The 27,632-nt window shown below is 41.3% G+C and overlaps 1 protein-coding gene and 1 long non-coding RNA gene across 2 annotated transcripts in view; one reads left to right on the top strand and one right to left on the bottom strand.

The window, feature by feature from the left end:
• Positions 1-27,632, bottom strand: part of LOC141015151 (uncharacterized) — a 56,999-nt gene that overhangs the window by 10,785 nt on the left and 18,582 nt on the right. Inside the window, exon 2 of the long non-coding RNA XR_012180544.1 lies at positions 1,701-1,803. This is a non-coding gene — a long non-coding RNA (uncharacterized lncRNA). The remainder of the gene's footprint in view (positions 1-1,700; positions 1,804-27,632) is intronic.
• The window catches only part of LOC141015649 (carbohydrate sulfotransferase 15-like), a 40,850-nt gene continuing 16,123 nt past the window's right edge, over positions 2,906-27,632 (top strand). The window contains exons 1-2 of the mRNA XM_073489793.1: positions 2,906-3,083; positions 25,970-26,549. Coding sequence (XP_073345894.1) covers positions 26,109-26,549 — 441 coding nt within the window. The 5' untranslated portion in view covers positions 2,906-3,083; positions 25,970-26,108. The remainder of the gene's footprint in view (positions 3,084-25,969; positions 26,550-27,632) is intronic.

Raw genomic sequence — 27,632 nt, 5'->3', positions numbered from 1 at the left:
ACCTTGTTATTGTCTAAATTTTCTAATATTGAGCTCTGGCAGCTTTATTGTAGACACCACTAACTCACCGCAAGGTTACAGCAGAGCAAAGGAAACCTATCAAACACACAGACGTAATGTGAACTCCTCCTACAAATCCGTCTTTGCCTTAATGGTCTGAATAACCAGCCAGTGAGCAGCAGCTGTCTCGCTGGTCTCTGTCCCCTCCCCCACTGTCACCCCCCCACACTACCAAACCCCTCTATATACTCTCTGAGGAGAGCACCACAATAATGCAATGATGGTCCTATAGAGACTTGGGCAATAATAGGTTTATGGTGTTTTTATATTTATTCAGTTCCTCCAGAGATTTGTAGTGCATTCAGTGCAGGAGCTGAAGCTGAGCTTAAAGGGCCAGTTCACCCAAATAAGAAAAGAAAGAAAGATTAGAAATATTTTTTTTTCATTTGCTGTTGAATAGTTTGGATTTGACTTGTTTTGAGGTATCTGTCTTTGAGATTTCTGCCTCAACCAAAGCCCAGTAAACATAAATGGAGTGTTTGTGGTGCTTAAAGCTTTGGAAAATAACATTAAAGGATAACGCTGGTATTACTCTACTCTTACTGTTGTGACTTTCTTACAGTCAACAAATCCTATAAAGAGACCGAAGCCAAAAAAAGAAATGATTCTACCAACAGCATTACATGGGCAGCCAAAGACTGTTATTCCTAACTTATGTCTCTGCACCATTTTAGGAAATTGTTTAAAAAGGGGCACGCCATAGTTTGGGGGAAGAAATTTTAATCAGAAGAGAAAGATCTTTATGCCTAAACAAACTGTTTTTGTTTTCATGACTGAATAAACTGAATAAACAAACTGACCTTAAAGGATGACACAAGTTCGTACTTGTTTTACTTTGTTTACATGTGGCGGACCCTGCCACCTTTCTAGCTTCAAACAGCGTTCTGGGGACCTTATTTTCCTCTGAGAACAGCTTGTTTATTCAGTTATGGAAAATATCATATTTCTAATTTCGTATCATCACCTCATTAATATTGTAAATATTACAATTCTGAGTTTGAATTTCTTCTCCAAAACTACATAGTGCTCCTTTAAGGTATTTTATTTTTTTAAATGAAAATATATATTTGTGACCTGTTTTTTTAAAAAAGATTTTAGTCCTTTTAGGAACCAAGTGACTTGCTTGCAGACTTTCTAAGTCACGTATTGTGAGATAGATTAACACAATATTGCTTTTGGTCTTTGTATGGGATTTGATGGCAACGAGAAAGTCATGGTGACATGAGGCTTGAATTGAATAGTAACTTGTCTTTACAGAAACATCATGATTACTCAAAATAATTGTGAACAGTTTCACGGGATTACAGCTGTCTTTAACCAATTTAACAACATATGTACAGTATATTATGTAACTGACACAATTCTCTGTAATCTCTCTTTATATAAGGGTTAGTAGGTGGCAATAGTCAAAATTATTAAAAAAAATGATGCAAGTACTTTCTACTAAAGTAATAGTCTAATAGTTTTTTAATTAGATGCAGATGGATATGACATGCAACGAAAGGCTCAGGCAGGAATCCAATGCTGGCAGCTCTGTAGCATGAGCCTCAAACAGGAGGCCACTGGGACGTCCTTTGAATTTAGCTAATGTAAGCTTTAAATAGGCACACAGCAAGCGCCAGAAATGAAATTCCATTTACCTCCTTTGTATTTGGGCTGGAGTCAGAAATCTGATACCGATGCCTGAAAAACCCATAGAGAGGCGAAGTCTCATCCCTTCTGGTTTGCCCCATATTGGACCTTCTGTTGGGAAACAAAAAAGCACAGTAGTCAATGGAGACAGACAAATACACACACAAAAACATCGACTTTATGTATTTCAATCATGCCTACAATTCTCATCTTATTCCATTACATAAAGTAATCCATATGTAATGCATTACTTTTATGTATAATACTTGAAAAATGGCATTGACTTGATTTAAGCAGCAAGTTATTTAATGTTATTTAATGTATTAACATCGACTCAACATGATAGAAATACATGCATTTATAGTAAGAATGTAGTGTTTTTGCATGAACTGATCCTTTAAATGTGCATTTTATGCTGTTTATTCCCATTATATTAAAGTAGAGGTAGTTTTTCCTGTTTGTATACAGATTAAGGGGAGGAACTTCTCTTCTTCGAACAACTATTTGCACAACTCTCATGCTTACATAAATGTGTTTTAGGTGTGAACTGACCCTTTAAATGTATATTTTATTATGTTTATTCCCATTATATTAAGGTAGACGTAGTTTCTTACTTACTTTCTTACAGATGAAGAGGAGGGACTTCGCTTCTCTATAAAACTATTTGCTTATTGGCTCTCAGATTTACATAATTTATAGTAAGAAAATGTGTTTTTTTGCCTGAACTGGTCCTTTAAATGTCCATTTTATGACATTTATTCCAATTAAACTCAAGTAGGGGTAGTTTTTTCCTGTTTGTATACAGATTAAGGGGATTAACTTCTCTTCTTTAAACAACTATTTGCACAACTCTCAGGTTTATATACCTAATTTATAGCAAGAAAATGCGTTTTTTTGTGAACTGACCCTTTAAAGGTGCATTTTATGCTGTTTATTCCCATTATATGATGGTAGAGGTATTTTTTTCCTGTTTCTATACAGATCACAGCTCGTCTTATGAAGGGACCCCTGCTCCCTCCTCCCCCTTTTTGCTCGCCCTCACCCCTCACCCTTACCACCCCACCATTAGAGAGAGAGAGAGAGAGAGGAGAGAGAGAGAGAGAGTCTGACTCCCACCGTTCATATCGGGGAGCCTGTGTGAAAGAGAAACAGAGGAGAAAGAGAGAGAGAGAGAGGGAGAGAGAGAGAGGCTGTCACAGCAAAGCGGAGACTCTACAACTTGTTCGCATGTAACCGGCGGCTGAGCAGAAGAGAAATCATTATTACGCGGACTTACAAATGCCATTAATCCCGTGACCGGTGACCGGAATGGAAATACACGAGCCGGCAGTGAGAAGTAGTTTGATCCGGGTGGTCGTGTGAGCGCTGCAGGCTGTGAGAAGAAACTCATGGTAGGTTTTTTTTTTAAATTATTAATAATATTTTACACTGTATTATTTCCCCCCCAGCCTGATTTCTGTGAGTGCATTCATTTCCGCCTTTTTTTTTTTTTTTTTTTTAAATGTTTTTGTTGCGAGATCTGCAGAAGTTCATGCCCTCGGTTTTCGGACTCTTAAACGAGAGGTTGCAGAAATGGAAAAGTTTCTTTTTCTTTCTTTTTTTTTTTTAAGCGGCTGATTTGACTGTGTGTGTGCCCTGTATAAAAGCGGAGACATCGCCAATATAACGGGCTCCTTTCAGGGGTGGAGAGGCGCCCGCTGCCCCGTAGAGAATGAATGGGTCACTATGTATTCTAATCTAACCCCAGAGTTCACTCAGTTTTCTTCGGTTTTTAAGAGGTGGGAAGAGCCCGCTGCTTGTGGAGTTACCTGCACGTCGTGGAGGAATATCAGGGCAGATTTTAATCAATCAATAGATGCTATCGGGGGTATCCAATCACGTCGCCATCACTTCTTTAAAAGGGCTGATTCCAATCTTAAAAAACATCCAGATATCAGATATTTTGTCACGTTTTTTCTTTGTGATTGTGATTTCCATTCATGAGATGTTACGCTCTTCAGCCGTGAGAGCCAAAACAAAAGGATTTCCCGCTGACCAATGAGAGCAGGGGAAGCCTCGGGGGAGTTGGGGAGCGGAGGGGTGACGGAGTGGTCCTCTCTTCCCTTTGTCCTATACTACCTGAGACAGCACACACTGCTTGGAGGCAACATGAGGCTGATCCCCCATGTGAGAGAAATGTTCTGCTTTGGTTGATTTTTTTAATCAGTTTTTAGAAATTCTGCCTTGTTGAACACACACACACACACACACACACACACACACACACAGATGCATCTTACAGCTCAGATCATTAAATGTTATGAAGACTTGCGTGCCCAGGATCTCCACGAGCCATCAAAGTATCTCCTAATTAAGCTTCCAACAGTTCACACCACAGCATCCTTAAGTTTACACATCAGGGCTCTCGCTCTCTGTTTTTAAATGCATCGCAAGACATAAGCATTTACTGTGCAGTATGCTGTTGCAATATGGATTCATGTGAGCCCTGATAAGTTTTGGTTAATGGTTCAGACATGCCCCTCCGGGGGTGCATCCCATCACTTTAACCTCCTCTCTCTTCCCCTCATTGCTTTCAAGTTCAAGTTAATGTGCAGAGTAACACAAGGGTTTTAATTACTGTACTGGAGCATTCAATTAGGCACATGGTAGCTGCTTGCCAGCACAGAGTTTTTCAAACAGGAAGTGAAGTAAATCGGAAGAAAAGCAGCAGGCGAACGGGATGAAAATACAAAAAAAAAATGTCGTGGAGAGCAGTTAAATGATTTGTCAGATGACAGAAAATAAATCAACAATTACAACGTCCAAGTCGTTTGTCAAGCAGAAAAGGCCAAATATTCTCTGGTTCTAGCTTCTCAAATGGGAGAATTTTAAATGGGTGGCTGCAGCCTTCTGTCTAGGCTGATCTCAGTTAATCAAGAATGGGCAAACAGGTGGAGCATGGTTGGAGCTGAGGCAAGCCTGGACACTGAAAGACACCCACCCAGCTGGAGGCTACTAGGTTAGCTAGGACAAACAAACTAGAAAAGCAAATCACCTCACGTTATTCATGCAAGGTTGTCTGCGGCATTGTTCACCCCAAATAGCCAGAATAACTTAATGTGTACAAGCTCTGTGCTGTCCTCAACTCTGAGGGTTTATTCTTCCAGTAGCTCCGGGTTCTGCCCACGTCTATCTCCTCCAGCTCCAGCCACTGTCTGTTGGTTAACACTAAAAAGGGGTCAGTCCTTAATCCAAAAACACCAGCGTCTGTCCCTCCCCTCCCGTCTGTTTTAACCAGATTTTAACCAGTGCAATTAACCACACAGCAGGCTGTATTATTTGTCTGATATTTGCATGAACATTTTTTGTACCAGGCTGTAAACGTGTTTATTTCTGTTGTAAAGTTGGACATTTTCACACGGGGTCTTACGGGGACTGACTCGCTTTTGGAGCAAGCCTCAAGTGGCCATTTGAAGCACTGCATGCACGGCTTCATGTTTCGCTTGGACAAAACAAGCAATTTTAAGACATCATTCAGCTGTGAGACCTTAAGATGGCCATTTTTCAGTCTTTTCACTGACATTTCATAGACCAAAACAATAATTAATCTAAAAACAATGAACATAATACTTACTTGCAGCCCTGACAAGCTCTCACAGTTTCAAAGCACATACATGTATAATGTTTACATTGCATGGCTATACACTGTGTGTGTGTGTGTGTGTGTGTGTGTGTGTGTGTGTGTGTGTGTGTGTGTGTGTGTGTGTGCCATGTCAGGCGTTTGTAGCCGTGTGCTTACTAGTTGACACAAAGCCTCTGTGGGAAGCGGAGATGTAGGCGTAGTAAATGTGGAGGGGATTCTCTTTCTCGCTGCAATATATTATTATACAGCGAGTGGGATGGATGATTAGAATGATTTAAATGCCACGACGGGGTGTAGCGCGCGTGGCCCCTAGCAGGCACTCTGTTTTGTTGGAGCTCATTTCATCTCCCCCACCACAGTTTTTCCGAGAAGTGACTGAGATACTTTGATGAATTGCTCTGTCCGGTATAAGTTGGGCTGTAATATTTCTGGCTCATCGCTGTTGATTTAGATGGAGATTCTTTGTAGCGGCTTGATGAAGTATTCATTTAAAAAGAACTTAAAGTAAATAAACAATGAATCACGCTGCCACACGTTGTCTAATCTGCATGTGAAGCAGCCGCCTTGTGCAAAGAGAGACAGAATTATGAATGAACAATATTTATGCCATAATTAATCAATTATGAAAAAACGAGATGTTACGGCATTCCAAGCAGACTTTGATTACATGTAAATGCAATCACAGCAGGAAGGGAAGCTTTTAGGAGGAATTTTCCATCAAAGGTTTTCATTAGAAATTCAAGTGATAATGTTTCTTAGTAATAGACCAGCTGTAGACTCCTAATTATTGCAACACAGACAAAGAGGGAATGCCTTTGTTATTGAAATCTTTCTTTCTTTGAGATTTCTCATGGGAAGGGAGTTGGCTAAAGGGATCTCAGGGAACTCAATTTAAATGGCCTTTTTAAGGCCACTTCATCATGAAAACTGGGGAGAGTTTGGCAGCAAACATGCACAGGACTGTTGGCCTTTTCAGATTCATGGATTTAAGGTCATTAGAGGCCGACAGTGATAAAACACATCCTCATGTCTGGAGAAATATAGAACCACAGACCGGATTTGCATGAGTCAGAAGATGAAACAAGTGTTTCTTCAAAGCAGATTTTTTTCCTTAAACATTTGTTCCCATGTTAGTACAGGATTGTCTTTGTGTGATTTGTACAACATGCACGGTGAATATTTGTGCAGCGGAGCGGCTTTTATTAGCCCAGACAATTGGGTCCAAATGAAGACTTTCATGTGAATTGTTCTGCCATCCTGCATTTAATGCCACACAGAGTTAACAAACTGGTGCTCTTGTTTATTCAAACAGATTTAATTTTCAGAAAGGAGACCGCCGTCTTTATTGGCATCCATAAATCTTCATATTCATAGTTTGTCAAGGCCGTGGCTGTGTTATGATTCATCAACATTAACTAGAAATCAGAGGCAATGATAATTTGTGCTGCGTGGTCTGACTTGCTGCCAACTTTCTTTTGCTCCACTTTGTCTTTTGTGGGAACGCAGCATCGTCTGGGACATTTTGCACCAGACGGGGCAACTGTCTGTCCCCGCGCCTCGGTGTCTCATCACAAAAACCTCCGACCAGTCCTTTAGATACCACACAGTCCCTTCGTTTTCCCAGTGACTCACACATTCTGGCCCTGCTCTGATAACTCTGACACCTTTTTTTTCCCTCCATCTTTCTTTTGGGATACATCTCCTTTTTCAGTCTGAGAGCCTGAAGCAACACTCTGTGTTTCTCAAATGAAGCATTTGACCTCTCTTTTAGGGGTCTTTTATTTCGGTCACTGCTGCAGGAAGCTGAGTGTCAAGTGTGCATCGGGGGCCGCTGTGTGCAGCTCAATAGGGCTCCTCTGGGGCACAGGGCACACAGACTGTCCATATGGAGCTCCAACCCATGTGTGTGCAGAGAACATTAATGCATGATGGGTCACGATCGGCCTACCACATTTTGGTTCTAAAATCCGACAATAAAAAAACGGCCGTACATGTCATTTGTGCAAGCTGCTTTCTACGATCCATATTTTATTGGTGTGGGGAAACCTCTCAGTAATTATGACGGGTGCAAAGGAGGAAGTCAGGTAATTTAGGTAGTTACAAAACAAACATACATAACCCTAACTAACCCTTACATAAAACATTTACTTTTGCTCCCTAAACCTAACCAAACCTAACCAAACTGCGACAGTTTCACAACGTAAAATAGTTGTTACTCAATGTAACTCAAGTTCTGTGAGTATGCGTGCATGATGCTTGTCCAAACTGTCATACATGTTGTTGTGGGAATCAATAGCAAACAACCTATTCTGTCATCTGGCCTGAGGATGTGTTGGCTAACTCTGAAACATACATCATAACTTGTACTTCATGGCGTCATTTTAGTCACACAAGATCAAATAGTCTCTGTAGTCTTTCAGTGCTTAGAGATTATTGATTAGTGCTGAAACAATTAGTCAAATAATCAACAGAATATTGACAACAATTTTTGATTACCAATTAAGCGTCATAATCATTGACTATATAAACTATGGATCTAAGTGCCTTAGACCTGCATTCTTTCTGTCTGGTTGTATGTAAGCCTATGAGAAAATTACCCGTACTTCTCACTCTTATTTAGTACCTCAGTAAACAGTTTCCTAATGAGTTTATGGTCCCAATCCCATTCAAAAGTAAAATAGACTATAAAGCATGGTATGCTTTAGGGTGCGGCTACCATGTGATTGTCAAGTCGCTACCATGGTTTCCTCAGGTTTACAGTCAGACCCATCAGGATTTCCACCCCAGCTTCACCCTCTCATCCAAATAAGAACCTTGGCTCCAAAAAAAACAAGATGTCAGTGGCTGTAATGACAAACTCAAGGCTCCGAAACGGTTATCCACAAACCAATGGGTGACGTCATGGTGGGTTTATACTTGGTTATAAGTCATTATCAACCATAAATGCTTTGAAGTCATTGGTTCAAGTTTCTCCGATGCAAGGATTTGCTGCTTCATATGTTATGTATTGCTATAAATTGAATATTTTTCTGCACTATTCATGGATGTGTAGTGTTGATGGTTAACAAACTGAACCATGCACATCCTCAAACTGCCATAGTGGACACGTACATCCACATCATCAGTATGCAGAGGGAGTTTTTGCATCAACATAAACAAACCGACTGTCAGATGCTGTTTTGTTCGGTGTCTATTTAAAAATTAAAAACCTAGGCCATTCAGTAGCCTATCAAAACACGTCAGCTCTTAAAGATGCCGTCTTTAGCTTCACGCCTGTCGCCAGTAACCCTTTGTTGCATAAATGTTTCATAGGCAGATAGACTGCTGTTTGTGTGAGCTCCCGTCTAAGTGACAGCAGGCTCTAGTTTCAGACTGAATGATCTCTACATGGAGACAGCATCCGGCTGCTTTCCAGCTGTGCTCAAGAGCAGGAGTTGGACTTTGAAAATAATGGTGCATGCGGGAGCCCGTTGATGGATGGATCCTCCGATGAAGTTATGTTATGTATTCCTGATGAGAGCAGTGGATCACCGGACAGGATTTATGTGGCCGCGGAGGAGCAACCACTCTAGAAGATGCTGTCTGTCTGAAGCGGCGGTCCGAGGCTATTTGTCATTGTGACTGATGGGCCTCCAGTGATTAAGCTAACATGCTGACAGCCATTAATCTGCTTTATCTCTTAAATGACTTGCATGGAGGGTTTTTTTTTTCATCCAATGTTATTGGCTGTAGTAAACAAGGGGACGCGTGGCGGCGTCTTGCATGCTTCATTCTCTCTCTGGGTTGTGGTCTGTCTTTTCATAGGCTGGAAGGTCAGCAATGCATGCAGCACTTGAGACATTTATAAGTCAGATACATCCTTTTAAAATGCTATATATAAAAATGTGCCTGTAAATTCACACAGCATATGGTATGTTGATTTTCAGACGCAAATGTGCTAAATTTCAAAAAAATCACGTGACACGTCTCTCCGCGTGAAGTTACACGTAAAACGTTGCGCTGCGATATGTATTGTAAGGTGACAAAATGATCACACATGGAAAAACACATTTTCTTAATGTATATGAAGTGATAACTGCAACATATGATGTGTGAAATATGACACATTCAACTCACGATTAGAGCTTAAAACTGGGTGCTGAATCCTAAATAAGGCAAATAAATAAAAAGAAATAAAGACACACAATATGAGAACACAACATGCTCACACATGTACATTATTAACATATCTGTAGGACACTTCTCCGCAGTTACATGAAACACTGTGTGAAGTGTGGACATCGTGCTGGGACTTTGAGATGCTGAGTAAGAAGGTAAATCTGGCATCCCAGAGTTGCTGTGCGCCGCTGCCAAGTTGGGGGTCATTGCTTGTATTAATGACGCATGGGAAACTAAACTGGCTTTTATTTCCCTCACCATCTGTACCCAGTTGTGTTGTATAGATGAGAGTCTGGCAAATGAGAGCGACCCCCTTTTTGCAGCGAGTGGTTTGATTTATGGGACTGTGTGTTGTGGGGATATGCAGAGAAAACTGTGTGTTTACAATTATGCAAATGTGCCTGTTTGCTAAATACACCACTGGTCTTATCTCTTCATTATCAGCATATGAATGGTTGAAAAATATTGTAAAGTTAAGGCTCAAGGCTGTTTTCGGCTTTCATCGAATTTTCTAGCTGCATGAGGTGAAAATTTAATTATAGCACTTTATAACTCTTAGCAATTCCCATCAAAGTTTGAACTCCTTCTGGGAGTCATAGCTCAGTCAAATCTCGAATTAAGGTCCATAAATCCGCCTGAGAATCACCACATTTTTAGGTTTACTTCAGTGTCAAAGTAACCCAGTGATAGTTGTTTGCACATCCATGGCTACATTGCAAACAGGAACTGCTACTAGCAAATTCGACATACTTGTGATGGAACCTATTTGTCAAAATGTAAACAAATATAGAATAAATAAAAGGCTTGAGTTGTAGCCCACAGCTAAGTAATTATTTTATACTTTCTGTTTACGTCTCACCCTTATGGGAACTGTAATTTCAAAACACAGACCATGATTAGCAACCAAGATTGATGACAAAAAAAAGAGACCAATTTTGAAAACCCTACCTATAATGATTCGATTTTTCCCACAGTTTCCTGGCACAAGAATTCCTGCAATCATTTCAGGATGAACAGTCGGGCATACAAAGTCTATTACCATGATCTTTCCATAGTCGTTGGAAGAGCTCATATTAAAAAGGTGCAAAAATGTAAGAATTTGGTTTAAAACCATTCAAAAGCTCACTGAAATTACAGTATTGATTACATGTGTTTGCAAAGCATGTTTAGCATTGCTTTAGCATTTAGCACTGCTGGCTGCACAGCTAACGGAGCTAACAGCAGCTACAGTTGACAGAAGTTAGCAGTTAAGCTGGTCATATGCTGTCCTCTGTTTGTTATGAATTCAACAGGCGGCCAATTCTTATTGTACCTTTAATCGCTTTTGAATCATTTCTTCTGGAAAACACTTGAAAAATGACGTATTTTGATGTGAGGTATGAAGATGTGTTGATAAATGTGAGTGAAAAAGAAGGAAAAATGGGGAGAAAAGGCAACTTAGCTGTCAGATACGTACCAGAGTTGTCCAAAGTAAAGTTCAAATCAAAAGAAATAATTGAATTACAGAGAGGTTCTGCATCCCAATTCCTGTATTATGAATTGTTTCATCCAAGTTTTCACTTGTTCCCCTTTTTTTGCATTTTAATTAAACACATACATTTCCAGAGAGAGATAACATTGAGTAAAAAGTATTCATGATTCTGTTTTAACTTTTAAAATCTATATTTAGGCAACCACTGGGTCATGGATGCTTTCATGTGTTGCCATGGAATCCCCTAGGTTAGCAGAAAGCCCTAGTATTAGTGGTTTGTGTGTGTGTGTGTGTGTGTGTGTGTGTGCGTGTGTGTGTGTGTGTGTGTGTAGACAATTATCTGTCTTCCAGATGTCACTCTAATGGGCCTCAACACAGACCTAGGGGACCTCAACAATGCACAACGCCGGGGAGAGGTGTGTTCATTTTCCAATTACCTCCGGCTACTCCTTTTAAATGAGGAACCATTTCTCACAGTTTTTTTTGCTTCCAGTGTTCTGTTGACTCCAAGTAATGTAGCTGAACGTACGGTTAAGGTGGTGATTGTGAGTGCAAGCAGCAGCAGCAGCAGCAGCAGCAGCAGCCCCGGGGCTCATTTAGTCTTTACTAGCTGAGACTGGTAAACAAAAAACTTGCATGCACTTGCCACCTCGCTGCAGGTCTGCTGGAGTTCAAAGGTCAACATCGAGTTCCGTTTACCAGACGGCCTCGAAATGTCCTGCAGAAGTGTCAGACGCACCTGATCTGTGGGTCTGGTTGCATTTTTCAAGGCTTCTTTGGCAGCGAGGAGACACACTCCGACCTGGCCCGGGTCGCAAGGAATTTGTACAAATGTTATTTTCATCGCTGCAGCTATCATTTTGTGGGATTATCCCTGCCAAGATAATTTGGAGTCTCATATCTGTGCAGGCAGCCGCTGCCAATCTGAACCTTTGGCGAACCACAGAAATGTTTACACTTTTTCAAGATGGATGTGTTGTACTTTGAACGTCTCTCCCCGTCCAAGCAGGTAGAGTTGATTGAACTGTTTTTCCCCTGCAACAATCTACTTCCAGAACATACCGAACAGTAAAGATCTTTTCTTCTGATTTATGCTAAAACCTCACCCTCAAATTACAGTGCAAGTGATCCCTCTGTGAGCGAGGAGAGGTGGAACATATTGGCAACCCTTAAAAATTAAGATACCATGCAATTAATCCTCCATATTAAAAATGAGACCTCTTTACGCTCACCCTTAATTTGGAGAATTAACCTGCCTGCCTGTCTGTTAAGCCTGGCGAATTTGTCCAGGCCTTCATTATTGTGGACTCACATGCATAATGTAGCAGGGAGAAGATAAAGTGCAGCATCTTATAAGTTGAAAATCCACAGGCCAAGTTAATATTATGGATCCGCTGGGATGCCCTCCAGTAGCCTCCCTAAAACTGTTTGCATCAGGCCTGCTCCCGAGCGGCAGAGCAGTGAGCCGGTCGACTCGGTAATAGCCGTCGTTTTGTTAATTCGCACGTTTTTTTGGCAGTCATAGGCTAACACTCAATCCGTGCACATATCCCTATCTGGCAGGAGGCTCAGCGCAGTTAGAGATGAACCTCTGACTGTTAACTAGGTGTGAAGCGCTACAGCAAAGGATTACTATACGTCTCCCGGAGAACCTTGAGAAAGCAGGGATTTATAGACGGAGCAGGAAACAGCTCGGGAAACATCACAGCCTGTGGTGCCTCTCTTCATCGTCGCATATAGTCACAGATGGAAAGCTGTAGTCTTTAATAACTTGGCTGACTTTTTCACGCTGAGTGGAAACGGTGCCTTGCTGGGTGGGCGACAGCATCCAAGTCGTATCTTGTGCAGAGTTACTCCTGGAAATCCTCACATCTGCAGGATTTGACAAAGATGGTGGTTTGTTTTTTTGGCAGATACTCAAGTTTTTCCCTCAGCTTTGGTTATAGTCTGATCAGCAAACAAGTTTATTCGATGGAAGTTGAGAAGAAACGGCTTCAAGCCTCATTTGATTTAACAAATGAGCTCCCAGTTTCCGTTCTTGGCCCGTCGACTTATATACTGAACGAGTCGAGGGTACAATAATCATCATCGTCTGTCTGCTGGGCAACTGCTGATGTTTTAAAGTATACATTTATGCGTCTACTGAGTACAATGAATTAAAAGCAGCATGAAACATCCCTGGTGCCCCCTTCATTCTGTGGTGATGAATGAAAGTCTAGGAGCGGCTCTACACGTTACAAAAACCATCGTGTTAACCAAAGTATTACATGTAGTAGTGACTTTAATTCAGGATTTTTTTTATAATCACACGGTTGGCTGCTATCAAGCTGTGAAGTGTTTGCTAATGAGGCTTAAGTGTGGTGGATTTTAAACAATAAAGTTATAATATAATTGAAGTCCCCGAGCTGGGGCCGATGAAAAATAAATCACCATTGAGAATAATTTTATCTATCTCCACTTTTGATGACTGTGATTTCTTCATTTGATACATTACTTCTTCCTTCTTATTCTATTATTCCTTTCACAAAAAAACCTCATCAACATCTGGCTTTTGTTTTTAGTGGGAAAGAGTACAATCAGCATTAATTCCTGGGTAAATGACTCTGCAGTTGTGGGGGGTATTTGTCCACATGACGCCCGGGTGGACACGCTAATTTTTGCCCCTTTTCCGGGAAGACGTGCATTCGAGTTCAGAATGTTGGTGCGTAATTACTTGTCCATCTGTCTCCGTTCAAGTAGCGTTTGATCATCATTCAATCAGCAAGTAACCGCAGCAACATAGGAAAAAAAAAAACACAAAACAGAAAGGCAAAAAACACTTTTAGCGGGTTTACTTGCATGCAAAAAAACCCCGATATAAGCACTTATTTCAGTGTTAAAAAGGTAAGTGTAAGGTAAGGTAAGTGAAAAATTAATTAGAAGAACTTATGGGCTTTAAGTTAAGACAAAGCTGTCAAGTTGTTTCGGACTGTCTAAAACAGTGGTTCCCAACCTAGGGGTTAGGCCTCGCAAGTGGCTCCCAGATCAATCTAAGGAGTTGCATAATAGTTAAAGAGCCTCTAAATAACAATTTGTAGCAATTTACATGTATGTATCACTTTTTTATTGGCCATATGTGAACAGATTGTGAAATGAAGTGAAAAATTAGACCTTCCTCATCATTGTCGGTTGCCTATACAAGCCCGTGGATGAATGGTTCACAGAGCCCCTTTAACAGAAAAGAAAACCAAGTCTCATGCACCGCTCAATAAAATTAGATTTATTCTTTCTTGTGAATTCCAAGGTAACGACCTCCTCAAGTCTGGAAAAATATCTTTTAACAGCTGTTTATTACTAACACTGGATGGATGTGATATAATCATTATATGGTCTGTCAGAGAAATGACAGAAAATGAATGCCAGAAAACTTTTGTTTGACAGTCAGTCATAACTAAAACAGACTACACATGATTAAATGGAAGTTTTCTGACAAGTGCTTGAAATGACGCAAGTAACTTACGACTTATTGGCTACTTTTGCAGTAAAAAAAGTTTTATGGGACACTAGCAGGGTCCTGTTTCGGTGCTAATAAATTGGTATTGACATAAACTCGTACTCACTGATACTAGATCCAGCATTTTAGGCTGTATTGGAGACATGTCAGATACTCAGTACTCAATACTCAGTGTTGGAACAACCCTAATTCTTGCCTGGAGAAACTGGAACCAACCAACAACAATAGGTCCTAAATAAACAGCTTTGTTTTACCCTAAAAGTTTGGAACCATCGTCCTTAAAAGACACTTTTTCATCCAAATTTAAATCAGTCTTTCCATTTCTTCTCATGTTTGTTGCATGTTTTTGGCCATTTGAACATTTATGTTCACTGGTATGGCCTCCTGTAGGGAACAGAACACATTCTGAGCTCTTAGATCTTCAGTGTGTCTTGCATTTCTTGACTTTACTGGCTCTCATGATAGTCCCATTGAGTGTTTACCAAAATACTGTATTTATATATTACACAGATGTGCCATAAAGGCACATTTTAGTTGCGGTTTACCAACTTGAAGCGCAGCGCGATTCCAGAGAATAGAAGCGTTTACAGATGTGTCCTGTAAATGTCAAGGGTGTCAACGGGCAATAACTTGTGGATGGAAAAAAACCCCTTAAAACAGCGATATTGTTATAAATGTAAATATAGTCTTGAGAGTCTCACCGCGACATATTTTCCTCCTTTTATACAAGTCTTACGGTTTTCCCCCGAATTTTCTGTGAGCAATTTCAATCGGAGCCATTTATGCTGCACTGTGGGTTCAGAGGAATTCCACTGGAAATAGTAAACATTCCCATTGGATTAATTACCAACTGCTTTTCCCCAGGCCCGTCTGCTTCTAGGGAAAAAGGAAGATTAACAGTAGATTGAACTTTGGTCCACATGTAGAGAGCCAGCCTGTCAGCTCTTATAAAGAGAGCCAGGAGGTGAGCAGGAGCAGGCGTTGGGAGAGTGTCGAGCAAATGAAGAAGCGGTCGTCGGGGCCATATTCTAGCACTAACTCTTTTATTTTCGTATTTGGTAAAATGCATTAATGTAATCCCAAGATTGACACTTTCACTTTTTAGTTGGATCGCTGGTGGGAGGCCTCGTTGTTTATCCACCTTCTGATGCCGAGTTGCTAATGGTGCTCGATATAAATGTTACAGGCTCCAGTTGCCACCCACATTATTGGCGATTTAAAACACGAGAGATGGACCTTAAGGGGATGAGAAACCGATTGGCACATATTTCACAAATCCCAAAAACATTTAGTCCTCCTACGCAGCGCCGAGCGTCCATGAATTGGAGAGATATTTCACGACTTCTCGTTCTCTTTGCTTCCCCCCCCACAATCTACTTCCAAAAAGTTTGCCCCTGTCAGTCTGCTGCTTTAACGGCATCCTTCCTTTGTCTTTTATTTTAACCTACATCCTGAAAACTGTCGCAGAGACGGATTAATATTTCACAAACACGAATGCGAACAGAGAGAAACATCTGACCACTGACACAAAAATCTAGCTAAAGATAAAACAGAGAAAGTGAATTAAAGTGACTGGAAGATCACTGTTAGAAAGATCTTATATAACGACCTCCGAGAGCCACAGGAAAATATAGAAATACACACAAGGGTGTCTCCGGAATTATTCTAATTCATCGGAGTATAAGTTTTTCTAAAGTTAGATAATAATTTACAGACACATCACATCTAAGTTCATCCTGATACATTATTCATCGGAAGCTGCTGTGTGAACACAGCACTGTTTTGCATATGCCCCTCAAACTTGAGGCTCCTTTTCATTCACAAGAGAGATCCTTGATTGTTTATTGTGTTAAAGATGCGGCTCTTCACATAAAAAACATTCCCTCGTTTGTTTATTCATAATCCCATGTCAAGCAGGCTCTCGTCACAGATGAGACGCGTGACCTTTCACCTCTTCCTCTCATCTCTGAATTTTTATTTTCAGTCCCAGTTTAGCCTCGCTGTGTAGATACCAGAGCACCCAGCGTTTATCAAAAACATATCCATTACCGCAATCAATAATTTAAATGGCAGCCGTTGTTTTTCTGCACTTTTTTTAATTGCACCATCACGAGCACTTATCCACCTCACAGGCAGTACTGGCTGTGGGAGGCTGCCAGTGAAATTAAAATAATGAATAAAAGATAAGACCGAAGAAAAGTGCTGAACTGGGACTGAGATCCCAGCTGAGCAGCAGTTATGAATCCAGGGCAGAGGCCATGTTTCGCGGTGCCCGTCGTAGCAGTGAAAGTGTCCGAAGGCTGTGTGGATAATTTGACCCGGCGGCTCCATCGGTCGGGTCACGGTCAGGTCCTCTGGTCTCCTGGGGGGTGAGGGGGGGGCCCTGCTGCATGACTTCCTGGAGATTAGATTCTGATCTCTGGTCAACAGTGTGTGTGATCTGGGGGAATGTGACGGATGACTCCTCCCCGGGGTAATATGACGAGTGAATCCACTCCGCGCCAAAGTTAATACCGATCGTCTCCTTCTTGCTTGTGTTACATGGTCATGATTTACATGATTGTGTTGGGCTGCAGCCCCTCAGGGGCGCTGAAGAAGGAAGTGACATATTTCACAGGTCATAGGGCTCCTGCTCGCTCTATTATCAGTCGGCTACATTGCAGAGACGCAGCTTGATGCAATCCTATTTCCAGATGTTTCTCTTGTACTCCCAAGCCATTGTAAGGATTAATTTCACGCGTCAGTAACTTGCTTTGGCTCTCGCTTCATTTACTCCAACAAATTATGCTTTTTCCAATTGATTTCATTTATTTAAATAGATACTCCACAGTTAAGGGTCATCATTTCCATTTTCAGCATGTATTTATTATGAGGATTTACTTTCGATGATTAAAATGGGATTTAGAAAAATCAATAATACAAAAATATGGTTTTAAAGATAACATGTGGTGCCATGACACTGTTTTCTGTGTGTATAGGGGAACTCGGATGCATAATCAACTGCTAATCAGTGTTTTTTTTTCTTTTATCTCTTTCTGTTCCATTACGTGAAGCATTTTATGAGACCTCATTTATTCTCAACTACAGTTATCAATATGTTCCTGGAGCAGGAATCAATGTTAGGGTGTGTTGGAGACATTAAATTTAAACTTTATTAACATCTGTATTTTTATGCAGTAGCCATTTAATGCATTTGCATTCAGTATATCTATATAGTTACATTATTGGCGGTGGCTGGGTCCGCCATTCCCCTTATTCGATTCAGATTGCCTTTGCATGCACGAGGGATTTACAGGAAACGAAGCATGTATGTAATCCAGCTTAATTTTATCTTGCTAATAACATCCCCATTCACTGTTCACTGACTTATGCAAACCGAACATTTCCTACTGCAGCTGCTTTACATTAAAAGTGTTAAAAATGGCTTTTATTGTGAGGCGCTCAGAAGTTAGCACTGACAAAAACAAGACAACAGTCATTTTTAACCAAAATTACAGTAGAGCCGAAAAGATTAATAAATGAATCGATCAGTTTTCTACTATTCAATTAATAGCCAGCTATTTTAATGAGCAATTAGTCGATTTAAGTAATTTTTTAGGAATATAAAGTCAACATTCTTTGACTCCAGCTTCTTAAATGTGAATATATGCTGCTTTTCTTTACTCTTTCATGACAGTAATCTAAATATCTTTGCATTGTGGTCAAAACAAGACATTTGAGGACGTCATCTTGGGCTTTAAGAAACACTGGTCGATATTTTTCACTATTTCCTGACATTTTATAGACCAGACAATTGATCGTTTAATCGAGAAAATTATTGACAGAATCAAAATAACCGTTAGTCGCAGCCCTACTTTACAGTGTCCTATGCTGCTTATGACGCGTGCAGCACGAAATCAGATCGCTGTTGCATTTTTGACTGATTTATTTATTACAACAATGTGAATGTGTTTGGCTGGACTGTAAACAGACACCAGCTGCTCTTCTGTGTTTCTGACTAAGTAGCTGCTCATGAAGTGTTTGCTGTAGTATAAAACTGCACAGGACTGATATCCTGATGAACAAAGCTTTATATCTGCTCTAAAAAATGAACAAAACATAAATAATCAGAGTACTTTTTGATCAAAATACGTATTAACATGTAAATATGACACCTATCCCAGAGGGAGCTCCTTTACGATGCCCCCTGACAAATTAAAATAGCCTTGATACATGAGGAAGCCGTGTCAGTGTCATCAGCAGCTATTTATCACCATTCCTTCAGCTGATCGCAAGGTGACGCTCATGGGTGAACCACCCTCGCAGTAGCTTGAACTGCTGAACTTTAATTATTGAGAGTGGCCTTGTGGAAAAAAAAAACATTTTTCCCGAGCTGACACAGCGCTGACACATCCTTTGTTCCTCCTTCTGACGGCTTCTGTCACGCTCTTACCCCTTAACAGTGCTTCCTGTGTTTTTGGTGGACTTTAACCAAAATACACTTCCCGTCTTCTGGAAATGTCAAGAGGTCGCTGTAGTGAGGATGAGCAGATGGTTTCTCAGAATACAGTACATTAAGCGCATGTTTACAGCCCTTCAGCTAGTATCGGCCTTTACTGTCAGCTCATCAGCTGTTTGTTTGGAAAAAGCCGTAACGGGAACTGCCCCGAGTCTGCAGGCGATACTGACATTCTGCTTACAGTCTGAACTCATTAGCTGTTTACTCTATTCTTCAGTTGTTTTTTTTTTTTTTTGCTAATTTGCTGTGGAGGATCTCTAAGTAGTGCTAAAGGGGAAATGGCTTGGTAATGCTATGAGGATGGGCTTGTTTCCCTGAATGACAAGCTGTTCCTTCGGTACCACAGTGGATGGTTGAAATCAGTCTTTGAGAGTAGGTCGAGAGCACTCCTGGGCAGCTGCACACAAGGACTCTGCGGACAGAATGTGCCGTTCTATTCTCAAGGTCTCCCAGGCATCTCCATCACGGGGTTTTCAGTCCACTCTGTCATTTTGTGCTCATGTTTTATATTCCTCCACACCTTGGATGTAGCAAAAGTACCGAGCTTGCGTGCTTTGTACCTTTTCTCTGCCTCTGAGGTTGCGAAAGCAAGCTAGCAGCAGATTCCTAATTATGCTGTGCACATTCCACTTGTGGTAATCTGTTTTCTGACTACTGTCACAGTAACTCAGAGTCTATAGGAAAATTCCATGTTTGTGTCTGTAAAGGTGGGAGCAGATCTGCAGTCAAGGTGCGTGCATTACTTTGCACATCTGCACAGTGAATCAGAGATAATCACTTGTTTACATTTGTTTGTGAGTCAGCATTGCGTAACACTGTTTTCAGTGTTTGTGATGCATAATTTGCATCCAGGCAGCGTGAACATGTTCCCTCTCTTTGTCCAATATCATCATGATTTCCTCCTTCATGAGCCACACATCTTTCATTTAACTCATGATTAGAGATGCACTGAGCGACCGGCCATGACTGGTGACCAGCCGGTATCCGATTCTGTTCCGGTCACATTTGCACACATGCCGCAAGTCCCCTCAATGGGATTGCCAGGCTGAACTGAAAGTAAGAAACTAAATATTTACCCAAAATATGTGCACTCTTCCTTTTTAAGGTCAAATTGTTTAAGAGAGTAGACCCTTACAGAAAAACCCCTTGAATTTCACATGGGCAAAAACTCATGTGGACAGATTTTTGCATGTGAAAACATGTTAAAATCACTTGTGAAATATGTGGAATGTGGGCTTTACACAAGTGAAACATGTACTTTGCATATTTTAAACCTGGTTTTGTAAAATTTTCATGATATAACCTGTGAATCCCATGTAACTTTTCATGTGAAAAACTATAGAATTGAATGTGAAACCTATGGGATGACATGTGACACCTATGTATTACATGTGAAACCTATGAATTACATGTGAAACCTATGGGATGACATGTAAAACCCATTAGCCAATGTCCTCCGGCTGGTCTGCCTGAACCCCTCGTGATGTACAGAGTTTCCTGATGAAAGGGGTTTTTCTGTGAGGGGGACAGACACAGGAACGTTCTTCGAGTTGAAGACACAATGTGTTGATGCCGTTTTCTTTTGGGAAACTAAAACATTGTAGCAGAAGGTTATGAATTGTGTGTTTACTCTGAGGAGAAGGCTCCGTGGACTGAACTTTTTATCCAGCTCAAGTGTCAAGACAGACGGACTCCTTCTGTTTTGACCTTTCACAATAAGAGTCCTGGATATACCAGTACACACAGTTAAAGTGCTAATATAAGGGAGCTAAAATTCCCTTAGACATTCAATGTGTTATTTTTATTTCATAGTCAGTGTTTTATTAAGAACATAGCATTGAATTTTCCATTAAAAAGGTTGCAAAAATGTTTGTATATGCTGTTAATTGTAGATCTCAGAAAGACAGAAAATCAGTCATGAGTCAGACTTTTAAAAAAATCTTAATGGCCAAAAAAATTTGCAATAGGTGAATCTCTATTCATGGTTATATATTGGATGTGCAGTGATACAATCTGTCTTTGAGAATTTAACCATATCTCATCAACTCTTCTTGATAATATGGATCAGACTTGCTTGAGCTTATTGCCTTACTTCCGCTGTGTCGACACAACTTCTAATCTGCCTGTTGCTCCGGCAGATAAGTGAAGTTTAAGCTGTCGTGTTATGCAAACAGCACTGAATAATAAAATATACTCTGACATATGAGTAGACCTCCCTCCTCTGGTCCTCAGAGGACAGACAAATACTCCGAGGCAAATTGAGATTTTCCTGCACCATCTTTCAAAGAGAAAACGAGCAGGAAACTATTAAGTTCCTCAGTGAATGGGCTGCTGTTATGCCCAATAAAAAATGAAAACAAGGCTTTTAATCTTCTCCAGGAATCGAAGATGCACACAACAGCACAGGTCTGTGTAGGTCTTTTAGGATTACTAAGATTATTTTAACAATTTTCTGTGATATGGGGCAATGAGTTCTCTGTAGTCTGAGAGAGAGGGAGCCGGCGGTGTGCTTTGAATCAAAACAAAAAGGGCATTTCAGGGGGCCCATCAGCAGGCCATGCAATTAATTTCCACCATTTGAAATACCAGAGAGCCGAGGAAGTAGGACAGTGTGCTCTCTGCTGCTTCTCCAGCCAGGTATAATGATCGTCCGTCTCTGCGGTTTGAGGAATGAGTGATTATAGGGCTGTGGAGTGTTTTTGTCATTCCTATTGTCTGAGAGCATAGCGCTATGAAATATGACCGCAATCCACGGACAGTAAAGGAAAAAGCAGAACAATATTCCTACGCTGCAGGTCTAGGATGTATGTGTCGCCATTTTTGTCACCATGGAGAGCAAATCTTCACAGTGTTAGAAAAGCAGTTTGATATTTGGTTTGCTACGGCAGACGACTTAATGGTGGTCGAAACAAAAACAGATGTCAATTGGTGCTTTTAAAGTGCGAAAAGAAAAAAAAAAAGATAATCTTACCACAAATAAGCAATCATCCTGTAATGAGAGCACTAAACACAAAGAAAGGAAAGCGCAGGAGAAAAAGGTACACAAGAGAACAGCAATTAGCTGCCGGTGTGTGAGATTTGTTGGCTTTTCCCGAGCGAGGACGGACAGCCGAGAGCGGAGTAGACGGCAGACTTTAAACAAATCTGCCTGATTGCCTGTTTCACTGATCTGTCTGTGAATGACAGGCGAGACAGTATGGAGAGGTCTCTCCCTGATGAGTTATTAAGGCCGAGGCAATTCCATTTGCACCACACAGGGAGGGAACCATCAGCACAGCATGCAGGCCATTACCACTGATGCCAGCGTCTTTGAAGTTAATTACAATCTTTACGAATTTGAGTTATCTGTGTGGTTAATGGGTTTGATCTTTCCAGTCAGATGACACTTACTCTGGACTTTCGGACTTACAACCTGAGTGAGATTTTCTTGCATACTCTATTAATTTGTACTTAATGTTATTTATTGTTGGTAAATAATTTATTACGGCTTTATAGACATAGCTCAATAATAAGGATTGCGAAGTACTTTGTTGGGGTAGTAAATCTAGCAATTCGCTTGCTCAATACGGCAAGTGGTAAAAAGAATTTAACAAGTTGTTTATTCCAGAGCAGAGGATGGAGTGAGCCTTCTCGCTTCCTTCTTGTGTCTAGAGTTGCACATGAGCAGTGCCAGTCAGGCACTCGCAAAAAAATGACAGCAGGTAAAGACGTTTATGAGCTAAAGTGCGAGCAAACATTTAATTATCGAGGAAACAGCAGTTTGGTTGAGTGAGGTTAAATGATGTGTGCACACTATGTTGCGCACTGTTTGTGAGCAAGGTGATACAAATTAAACATGACAGTTAACCTTAACCTTGGTTGTTGTTTTATAACTGCTAATAAATAAAACTATTTGTACAGGGGCAAGTAATAACTGACTCGAGCAGCTCGTCTTTCAGATTGCTCTTTCGTTAATCTTGATGGCTTATTAGAAAAGAAACCCATGAGTCTTAACGACTTACTCACCATCTAATAAGTTAGCCAGTCAAGTTATTGGCCTAAGAGTGTCTTTCAGGGAGCACTTATGAGTTTATTGTTTACACAGTAAAATGCCCAGGATTGTTTGTTGAGATGATGGTGGAAATTATTTTATTATCAGATAATTCAATCTCTCAGATATCAGTATAGGCCTGAAAAATCCAATATCTGTCGGGCCGTTATCATGAATTAACGATTATTCCACAATGAAAATCCGTCAGATCAATTGCTGATCATTTGTTAATAACCGTTCACATAGCTAAAACATTTATATACTGTAATAATAAAGCCCTGAGCACTGACAAGTTCCTCAGCTGCAAAATATCCTGCTACTTCAATAACTGAATTCAAATTATACATTATATATTAAAATCCAGCATCAGTCCGGATGTAACAGTAATACTAAAGTTATGGATATCATTAAAAGTAAAAAAAATCAAGCACATCATGTTGGAGGTGGATGTACACCAGCCAAAAAGGGTTTTTCACAACCTGGCAACCCAAATTATTAACTTGTTAACACTTATTATCACCTATCAGTGAAGCTATAACTTAGGAACAGGTGCACATTTTAATTCAGGCAGCGGTTGGAGGCACTAAATCGTGTTGGAGGCTCGGAAATAAAGCAGTCAGCATCCATTTCCCCTGTGGGAAATGTTCAGATTCACACTTTGTATTGTTATTTGAAGGTTTGTCAGTTGAAAAAGTCGGATGATGCAACCCCCCGGTCTTCTTTGTCCGCTGCCCCTCCAGCCATATTTCTGTTTGAGTTAAGCTATTTCATCATCTCTGATGGACAGGAGCAACGTATTTGCTTTATGAATAGAACAGATCTGTCAAGCTGCCAGTCGCCCACTGCTACAGTTAGCTGACTGATTGATTTAGATGTGAGGTTCCCTTGAGGTTTGACATACATTACCTTTTTTTCCCTCTCTCTCTTCATCTCTCTACTCTCTTAATACCCCTGTCTCCACCTTTAACCCTGATGTCCTCTTCTTGCTTGTAACCTTGAGCACAAGGAGCCTGTTGACTTCAGCCTCGATGAAGGACGAGACAATCGATAGGCGCTAATGGCATGACGACTACAGATGAGCGCATATGCTCATCAGTCTCGAACACTGTCACGAGTACAATCCTGAAAATGTCATCCTGCTCTTAGCGCTTTGATCACACAGAGCAGCGTCCTTCTCTTTGATGGGGTGGACATCTGACCCGCGGTAATTACATTTCTGTTAAAAGCGAACCTCTTAGTCTTTTTGAAGCGCTCATCATTTTGAAATTTGGCAATCTTTAAAATGGGACCCCACATCATTACAGACTATTTAAGTAGAGAGAAGCACATGAGCACTACTTATTCTGGTGAACTATTATGCAAGACAAGCACTGATACACCATCTGCGACATGTGGGCAAACTTTAATTGAACTATCTATCGTCATTTACAATCCACTACTCTTCACTTCTTTTTTGGGAAGAGGATGTGATAAAAATAATCCCGCTCCAAAAGTTCAAAAGCGAAAACATATTATTATCCGACTGTGGCTTCAGCCTCTTGAAGCGAATCTTTTATTCCTCAGTCAGAAAACTTCTCCAGGGTTGTTGGAAATCGGTCTTTTTCAGAGACGGGGTTGCTATTTCTCCACCTGTCCCCTGGAGAGACTGTTGCTGTGGCGCGGTGCTGAGGGCCCAGCTGGGGGTAAATGACATTGCTTGAGCAGGTAGGCAGGCACTCTCCAGCCGCCCTCTTATCATCTCCGAGCTCCGCGAATACAGAAATTGTGCAAAGGGTGTGGGCGATGGGCGGTGGTGGGGGGGCAGACAATACCGTGAGGAGGAGCGATGACTCACTTCCATAGTGCCCCTTATCTTATGATGTATGTGAGCAGGAGCAGGACTTACGTCACCCTCATGGCTGTATCCATGCTGTTTCAAGTGTGAAGGTCTGAAACATTACCAGAGGCTTCAGGCATATTCGCCAACACCCCACTCATCCTTTGAAAAGTGTCCTAGACCCTGGGCTCTGTTGGCTTTTTGTCATTATGCTGTATTGTATTCACCGCCATCATGTTGGCTCAGCTCCAGACACAAAGAAATCCTCAAGGATAAAACTAGACATCGCTGCTGCAGGAGCATTATCATTAAAGATCCCCAATTCTTTCACCCTTTAGACATCGGCCCTCCTTTTATCTGTGGGCGGCTGTTGATCCATGTGACTTCACAGTAAGGAATACCATTTTCTGATAATATAATCCCTTCTCCCGTCCAGGCCGGGTATCTCTGATATTCCTGTCTCTCCCCAGGAGAGTCTGACACGCAGAGCCATAGTTGCTAGGCTGAATGCATCCCCCGTCCTTATCGCTCCCTCCATATTGTGACTCCGATGCTCAGGGAGGATGGACTGCGAGGATGATGCTGTGCCCTTTGATTAAAACAGGAAGTGCAAGTGTTCTCAGGGTTACAGAGATATTACTGTAACCCTGCGTCTGGTGAATATTGCTCAATAATTAGTCACAATTTCCGAGAGAGTGTGACACTTTCAAGTGAGCTGACATTTACAGGGTGTCTCGTCATTTCCTTCAGCAAGACAGATTTATTTCATTGTTTCTTTACTATCAATTCATTTTTTCTTTTGTTTACCCGAGGTGATATTTCTACAACTGCAGGTTAATCCTTTGATTGTTTCCACAAAGCAGCATTATTTTATCATCGGGAGAGACAAAAGGATCAGATGACATTCTCTCGAGGTATTAAATGTACGTCGGAACTAAAATGGAAAGAAATTCAATCAGTGTCTGGCCTTGATAGCAACCCGGGTCCCAAATGAGGCAGATACAGAAATGAAAGTCAGCACTTGAACAGGATGTCAGTGTGACTCAGCTACACACAGCACAGCGTTGGTGGTAACAAAGGGTTATGTCAAATATTTCTGAGGTATTGGAAGTTGCTGCATCAGCCCAGGCATAAAAGCAGTGAGTCACTGTTGACAGCTGGTCACTCTCTTTCTTTTTCCCTTTGCTAGGCAGATGTCAGTGGATGATGTGGGCTGTTCTCCACAACTCATCATGGATATCAACTGTGGGCCAATCCCCCATCCTGAAACCTCCTGTCTGGCTGGCACCTGCTCCATAACGCCTCCCTGCGTCTGAGCTGTTGACACCATGACGCAGATGGACTACAAATACAGCCTGCTGGGCTCCACGGTGGACGACTACCGCAAGAGGCCCTTGCTCCTACAGGTGGACGACACGCCCATGAACCTGTTTGCCGTTCTGGAGGTGAAACGGGAGCTGCCGAGGCGCTGGTCCACCCTGGGCTGCTTCCGCAAGATCCGGCTCTACAGCTTCCTGTTCGGCCTGACCGTCATATTCCTCATCATGGCTTCTTACATTCTGACCGGAGACAAGAAAGGCTTACTCCTCACACCTTCGCCCTACCACTTCAGCAGCCTGGTCAGCCCGGGACCTTTTGCCTTCAACCTCTCATCAGTCAAGGACTACGCACATATCAAACTGGTGGTCAAGTCGATCACATCCAAGGTGGAGTTTCGAAGCAGTCGGCAGCTCCCGGAGCTCAAGGCACTGGTAAACAGTGAGCCACATGTGAGTATACACAGTATTTTATAATAACCTGAAATAGCCTATTAATATTCCCCATTTAAAACACAAAATTGCATCAACGTTTTTTGGCACAAGCTCCTCATCAGTTATGTTGCTTGAAGTAACTCACATGGGATTATTTGCAATGTGTCACCCATGAAGTAATTTGTCCAACCAGCATCGCCATCTTAGTTGGCTACGTCATTCTATTGGTTTGTACCTGTACATGCCGCCCTTAGTTGCTGTCGTTAGGTTGGACAAGCTTGACAATAGGAGCAAGGACTAGGAAGGGTCAGTTAGGAAATGTGAAGTCTCGAACAGGAAGCACATTACAGACATTAAATACCACAATTCCCTGGAAAAGTCAGTTCTGGATACCTTTAAGATCAAATACAACGAAAAATTGTCAAATCGCCCACCCCTAATTTGTCTTATCTTTATCCCTCAGTGTTTTATAGTGTAAATGTTATCCCTCTATTTTAATCATGTCACAACCATGGCCCAGCCTGATATTGATCTCATTTAATTGACAATCACAGGTGTGTCTTGAAGCCTAATTAAATGCGAAGTGAAAAGGTGATTCCAATCAGTATTCGTCCCTACATGCAGACTACACAGGGTTCAATACAGCCACGCCGCTGCAATTCCCCACTGGAAGCAGTTTGTAATTTAATATATAAGTGATAAAACTGCTCTGAAAACCTTGTATAACACTTCATGTCACAGCAGATAATTGCATACGTCTCTACCAATTTTGTTTTCGCAAGGGATTTAAAGCTCAAAGTCATCCCACAGTCTTCCAACACATTGGCCCCGTGGCTTTTCTCGAAGTTGTCCGTCTCACCTCAAAGCCTGGTTCAATTAATTGTTAATCCTAATGATAATGGCTTGTGCCGGGGCTATTTGCAACATAACTAATTTCTTATTGAACCAGCTAATGAATAGGAGGAGTGTGGCCGCGGGACAATCAATACGGCATCTGCGGATGGATCCGGCATTAATTGTCCTTAAAGTAGCTGTGTCCCACAGGCAGTGAGCGAGTCACAGTGACACAGGCCATAGATTGTGTTTGCTCACCAACAAACG

Source organism: Pagrus major, chromosome 20 (genome assembly GCF_040436345.1).
Source record: "Pagrus major chromosome 20, Pma_NU_1.0".
Classification (NCBI taxonomy): domain Eukaryota; kingdom Metazoa; phylum Chordata; class Actinopteri; order Spariformes; family Sparidae; genus Pagrus; species Pagrus major.
This window is presented reverse-complemented; position numbering and strand designations above follow the sequence as displayed.